At 46.1% G+C, this 6995-nt stretch overlaps 1 protein-coding gene across 2 annotated transcripts in view; it reads left to right on the top strand.

Moving 5' to 3' along the window:
• The window catches only part of ZSCAN2 (zinc finger and SCAN domain containing 2), a 39195-nt gene extending 34371 nt beyond the window's left edge, over positions 1-4824 (top strand). For both annotated transcript variants that reach the window (XM_006885152.1, XM_006885151.1), the window contains exon 2: positions 3389-4824. In XM_006885152.1, the coding sequence (XP_006885214.1) occupies positions 3389-4824 (1436 nt within the window). The remainder of the gene's footprint in view (positions 1-3388) is intronic.
• Positions 4825-6995: the final 2171 nt, after the last annotated feature.

Here is a 6995-nt window from a genome sequence, read left to right as displayed (position 1 = left end):
TAATCGGGATGGGTGTGTCAGAGGTGGTGTGGTTGGCGCAGGATAGAGCAGGGTTTAGGGCTGTTGTGCATAGGGTCGCTATGAGTCGGAAACGAATCGATGGCACATAACAACAACAACAACATGTGCTACTTCAGTGTCACCCAATTCTTTTTGGAACAGTGACACTCTGTATCCCTTCCATCTTCTTTTGATGCTTTTTGCATCCTTCAGTATTTTTCCCAATGAATCCTTCAGTATTGTTCTTCTGGTCTTTCAGATTGAGAAATGCCCAAGTGTTTCTTCCCTTTTTGTTTCTTAACACCCGCTCTTTCATTGTAATACTTTGCTATTTAATCAGACAGTGATAGGCTCCATTTTGACAGGAATGACACATTGAAGAGGAATAGTGTCACATTAATTGTTAAAAAGAACATTTTAGGATCTATACTGAAGTACAATGTTGAGTGTAATACTAGCCAGACACATACAAAGAAGACCTGTTAGTACAATGTTATTCAGATGTACGCATCAGCTACTAAAGCCAAAAACAAAGAACTTGAGGATGTTTCCCCAAAACAAAGGGAAGAAATGCAGAAGTAAAAGAGCTAAGTAGAAGAATTCAGAAGGCAGCTTGTGAAGACAGGAAGCAAGATATTACAGAGGTATGGCACAAGCAAATGTTAGGAAGTAAAGAAATGAAAGTGTGCAAAATTTGTTAACAATATTCACTATGCTTGCTCTGACCTTTTGGCTCTGAACTTCCATGCAAGCAAGACAAAGAATGAGCACATTTAGGGGCATGAGTAAAAATAGTTTATTCAGAATAACAGCTTTTGTTGGTGTTGAGGTTAGAGAGGATTTTCCTCTTTGGGCCCATTAAGAGGAAATTGTGTGGTATGAACAATGTTATCAACAACTTCCTTGAAGCTTTAATATTCCTGACAGCCATTCATTTCTAAGGATAGTTACTCTTATAGCTACTTCACTTTTCTCCTTGCTGGACCCCAGCAACTCCAGGAATTCCATTCCTAATTAATGCCACTTCTCAGGGTGGTTACAAGTGAGTTGGATTTTCTGGAGCTGGCCCAGGATATGTGTATTCCTGTGCCAGCAAAATCTCAGGCTCTAGTCTAGGGGCATGGGAGAAGGGAAGGTAGAGCTCCCTTGTTCAAATAATGAACAATTGTACTAACAGGTCATCCTTGTATGTGTCTGGCTAGTATCACACCAGGTCTTTGAACCAGTACACAGGTGAGAAAACTCAGCTGTGCTCTGCATCAGACTGGCAGGGCCCGGCTCAACTCTTTGTTTGACTTATTCCTGCAACAAGTGATTGGGTCACTAGCCTTAGGAGCCGTGGTGGTGAAGTGCTTGGCTGCTAGCTGAAAGATTTGTGGTTCAGACTCTGGTGGCTCCGAGGGACGAAGATCTGGAATTTTGCTTCTATAAAGAAGATTAAAGCTTTGGAAATCCCATGGCGCAGAATTTTACTCTATCCTGTAGGATTGCCGAATCAAAACAGACAACATGTCAATGGGTCTGTTTTTTTTGCATTGTGTTGTTTTGTTTTAGTCTAAAGATGGAGCCCTGGTCGTGTGTACAGTTAGCTAAGTACTCAGCTGCTAACTCAGATGTCCACAGTTCAGACTCACCCACAGATCTTCAAGAGAAAAGACCTGGTAATCCACTCTTGTAGAGTTATAGGAAACCCTGCCATTTGGTCTCTGTCTAATACCAAGTAATGCGATTATAAACAAGATGATTGTTGTTCATTGTCATGGAGCCAGCACTGATGCATAGCTGACCCTGTGGTGTGGGTTTTCTGAGGCTGTAAATCACACAGGAAGAGATTGCCTGTGTTTTTCCAATTAAGTAGCTCGTTCAAACCACTTGTTTTTGGTTTACAGCTCAACTCCTTACTGGGCCAGTAGAATTAGCAGATGTTAATCCAAAGATTATTTAACCTTTTGTAATCAAGTTTTAGGGAGATTTCTATCCCTGGGTAGTACACATAGTTAATGTGCTTGACTACTAATCGCGAATTTGGAGGTTTGTGTCCACCCAGAGGCACACAGAAGAAATACCTGGCTGTTTCTTGTTAGATGTTGTTGAGTCAGGTATGACTCATAGAGACTTAAGAACTGTGGCTCTGTACCCTTCCCTATCTGGTGTCATCCTCATCATCTCTGACATACTTGAGCCCACTGTTAAAGTCACATGGGAACACATTTCATTGAAAGTCTTTCGCTGACCCCCTACCCTTCCAAGTTTTATGTCCTTTTCCAAAGATTGGCCCCTCCTATCATCATGCCCAAAATAATGTGAGACAACTTTGCTGTCCTTGCCTCCGATGATGCCTGGCTGGCTGCTTCTAGAAAGGCATCTTCACACCCTATGGAGCAGTTACACACTGACACACCAGGGTTTGCCATGAGTCAGAATTAACACAACCTGATCCCACGTGGTTATACAGCAGTCAAACTCTTTATTTCCTTTTATTAACAGTTTCAAAGTCCTACTTTACTTCATTTCCCAAGGGAGAAACAAGTGGAAGAATAGCCCAGACCCTTAACACATGGAAATTTTGGGTGACTCTTATGGAGGTACATACCTGGCAGCTAATTAACCAAGTAGAAGGAAATAAACCTAGTTTAAGTTTCAAGGATTTCCTCAGCACATTATTTTCACATTGAGCCCTGGTAATACTGAGGTTAACATGTTCAACTGCTAGGGAGCCCTGGTGGCCTAGTCGTATGAAGCGCTATAATCAAGAGGGCATGTGGTTCAAATCTACCAGCTGCTCTGTGGCAGAAGGATGAACAATCTCCTAAGCAATTAACACGTTGTCGCACACTTTTAAATTGACGACCATGCTTAGAAACACATTTTTTAGCTGTCATTTGTGGCAACATGTTAACTGACTCTGAAAATGCTCTTGGGGTCAGCTATGGGTTGGTGCTGACTTGAAGGCACACAACTACCACCAAAAGGTCAGCGGTTTGAACCCCCTAGTGCCTCCATAGCAATATGCTTCCACAGAGATGGAAAACCCTGTGGGCATTTCACCTCTGTCCTATATGGTTTGTGTGAGCCAGAATCAAATCAACAGCCATGGGTTTATCATGAGTTTATTTTCACTAGCAGTTTAATGAAAATTTTCCTTATTATATATCTAGGGAGCTCTGGTGGCTTAGTGGTAAGGAGTTGCACTGCCCAAAGGCAGGTGGTTCAAATCCACCAGCTGCTCCCCAGGAGAAGGATGAGCAGTAATTAGTAGGATTTACAGCCTCTGAAAACCCAGTGGAGGGGTCAGCTAAGAGCTGGCTCCAACTCAACAGGACATAACAGTAACACTTTATGTAGGAAACTGAGTGTAAATGGTACTTTTTTTCTTTGTTTTTTACAGATTTTGAGATCCAGAGTGAAAATGGGGAGGCCTCCCACCACGATGTGTTTGGAGAATCCCATGAGATGTTTGCAGAAATGCCAGAAGAGGAGGGCATCCAGCAGTATGACTGGGAAAGTGACTTTGAGAGAGACAGTGGCTCCGTGAGGTCCCAGGGAAATGCCCCCCGTGAGGACCCTGTGGAGGCACAGCCGCAGGGAAGGGAAACTGGACAGCTCATTGGCCTGCAGGGCACCTATCTGGGTGAGAAGCCCTATGAATGTCCCCAGTGCGGGAAGGCGTTCAGCCGGAAATCCCATCTAATCACTCATGAGCGGACCCACACAGGAGAGAAATACTACAAATGCGATGAATGTGGGAAGAGCTTTAGTGATGGTTCAAACTTCAGTAGACATCAGACCACTCACACGGGGGAGAAACCATACAAGTGCAGAGACTGTGGGAAAAGCTTCAGCAGGAGTGCAAACCTCATTACTCACCAGAGGATCCACACGGGAGAGAAGCCCTTCCAGTGCGCCGAGTGCGGCAAGAGTTTCAGCAGGAGCCCCAACCTCATTGCCCACCAGCGAACCCACACGGGAGAGAAGCCATACACCTGCCCCGAGTGCGGGAAGAGTTTTGGCAACCGGTCCAGCCTTAACACACACCAGGGAATCCACACAGGGGAGAAGCCCTATGAATGTAAAGAGTGCGGTGAAAGCTTCAGCTACAACTCGAACCTCATCCGACACCAGCGCATCCACACAGGGGAGAAGCCGTACAAATGCACCGACTGCGGGCAGAGGTTCAGCCAGAGCTCGGCGCTCATCACGCACCGGAGGACTCACACGGGGGAGAAGCCCTACCAATGCGGCGAGTGCGGAAAGAGCTTCAGCCGCAGCTCCAACCTGGCCACACACCGCAGGACGCACCTGGTGGAAAAGCCCTACAAGTGTGGTGAGTGCGGCAAGAGCTTCAGCCAGAGCTCCAGCCTGATCGCACACCAGGGCATGCACACGGGCGAGAAACCCTACGAGTGCCTGACGTGTGGGGAGAGCTTCAGCTGGAGCTCCAACCTCATCAAGCACCAGCGCATCCACACGGGTGAGAAGCCCTACAAGTGCGGGCAGTGCACCAAGTGCTTCAGCCAGCGCTCGCAGCTGGTGGTGCACCAGCGGACCCACACCGGCGAGAAGCCTTACAAGTGCCTCATGTGTGGCAAGAGCTTCAGCCGGGGCTCCATTCTGGTCATGCACCAGCGAGCCCACCTGGGAGACAAGCCCTATAGGTGCCCCGAGTGTGGGAAGGGCTTCAGCTGGAATTCTGTCCTCATCATCCACCAGCGGATCCACACAGGAGAGAAGCCCTACAAGTGCCCGGCGTGTGGCAAAGGCTTCAGCAACAGCTCCAACTTCATCACACACCAGAGGACGCACGTGAAAGAAAAACTGTACTGACGGGAAGGACTCTTTGGGGTTGGGGGCACCAGCCCAGCTGAAGGAATTGATACACCTCCCAAAATGTGATCCTAACAAAAATATATCTAACATCTTAAAAAAAAAACCCTCCTTCTTTAATGCTCTTTGGGGATTTTCTCTAACAATCTTAACCCTGTCGGTCTTAATTTCTAGGATAGCTTAGTGGTCAAGCTCAAACCTCTATACAGAGTAGAGAAATAAGAAGGGGTGGGAAATTGGAAAAAGTTGGGCCTTTTTCTGTTAAACTCCACTGTTTGATTGACTCTATCTTTCCTGATTCCTCTATGCCTCAGTTTCCCTTTGGTAAATGTGGAGATGTTTCTCCATGTAAACAGAGAGATGGCTTGGTGTACAGCATGGTCTGAATCACTTACAGAAATACAGACAGTGTATTCCTGTGGTTCTGGCTGGTCTGCTACCACTTTGTTGGGCAAAGGTGCTTTGACCCGGAGCTGCTGTCATTTCTGGGCCTTGATATCAGGTCAAGTGGAGGGGCTTCTCAGATTCCACACCACCCACATGAAGGCAAAACCCCTTTCTGTTTCTAGAAAGTGCCAGGACCACAAAAATGATGAGGAAAGAGTGCCTGGGACTTGTGCCCTTTGATGAGGGTTGGGCAGGGCCTGCAGGAAAGGTACAGACCAGAGACAGTCTGGCCTTCTGTAGAGTGGCTTTGTGTCTTTACCCCCACAGATGCAGAGCCCGTGGTAATTCTTATTCTATGCAATTGTTATTTCCCTGTTCTTAGATTTTTAATTTTATACATGCAGATCTACAATTGGGAAGCTTTCTATATCTGAGGAACATTCTTTCTAAGGAAAATGCTCATTTTGAGGACACATCATAGGTCCTCTGGAGAGATTCAGGTTTTACTCAAGGTTTGTCTTAAAACAAATGTTACCCTTCTTTTGAAGGTGCCACAAGGGCCTTATGATTGGGTTTCTTGAGCCTCAAATGGTGAAGACAATTAGGTGATAGGTGAAGGGATTCACCCTCAGAGTGGAGAAGAGTAGAGTTTCTGGGAAATGTAAAACCACCTGCTTCTTCATGTGGGCCTGTGCTCAGGATGGGCCTTCGTTCCTAAGGGATGGATGCTCTACTCTGCCTAACAAAATGGAGTGCCGTTCTTCTCACGCGCCTGTGTTTTAACATACATTTGGCAATCTGAACTTGACTGTTAACAAACCTGACCTCACTTCCCCATCCCACCTTACCCACCTTCTCCAGGGCTGAAATGGTCTCAGATGTTCAGGGAGTGAGGAACAGTCACTTCAACCTCAATTTGTCCCTGGGGTCCATCCCAGCAATTCTTTTCCTCTGGTTTTGGTCACTTCCCACTCTCATTGTCCACAATGGCCTTTGCACCCTTTGTTAGGCGGTGAACTTAAGAGATCAGAGAACAAAAAAGAAAGCTTAAAAGCAGCCTTATTAGGGGAGCTCCTGGGCAAAGTTCCTTATTCTGAAGATGCAGGAGGAAGTCACACTTTGAGCATATTGGGGAGGGTTTTTATAACAGGGTCTTTAGGGAGGGAAGGGAGGGACATTCCATTGTGATTTATGGTTCATCCTTTAGTTCCCCCAGGTGGGCGAGGCCATTCACTCTGCCTATCCACATGTGTAGTCTTTGAATTCTTCATTCTCGGCCTTGACCCCTTGTCTGGACCTAACACTCTTTAGCCATTCTCAGACCCAGGCTCAGCGAGCTTCCTCTTAGAACCTGTAAACTGTCAGGGATGGGATTTTTCAGCCTCCTACTCCCAGATCAACACATGTGTTTCTGTTGCACCCTTTCACATCCTCTCACCCAGGCTCAGCCCAGATAAGTGCTTTCCATTTAATAGTAATCTCTGTACCTATAAAGTAACCTCCAGTTCTCCAGAATCAAGGCCTTGCTCCATCAACTTTTCTCTCTCTTGATTTCCTCTCTCTCCTCTACCTTCTTTCTGCAACTCAAACACCTACTAGTTACCTCCTAGAGTCTCAAACGGGGCATGTCCTGAACTCAATTCCCCACCTGCCTTACCAGGTATTTCCTGTCTTTCTGAGTACCCTCCAGTCGTTTTTGGATAATCTTCAGTAAAATCTTGCTTGCATGTGAAATCAGTGAAATTGTTCTGTAGTTTCCACATTCAGTTGGGTCGCCTTTCTTT

Source organism: Elephantulus edwardii, unplaced genomic scaffold (genome assembly GCF_000299155.1).
Source record: "Elephantulus edwardii isolate Elephantulus edwardi_28Jun2011 unplaced genomic scaffold, EleEdw1.0 scaffold00041, whole genome shotgun sequence".
Taxonomy (NCBI): domain Eukaryota; kingdom Metazoa; phylum Chordata; class Mammalia; order Macroscelidea; family Macroscelididae; genus Elephantulus; species Elephantulus edwardii.
The sequence above is the reverse complement of the archived record's forward strand: the minus strand, read 5'-3'. Positions and strand labels throughout refer to the sequence as shown.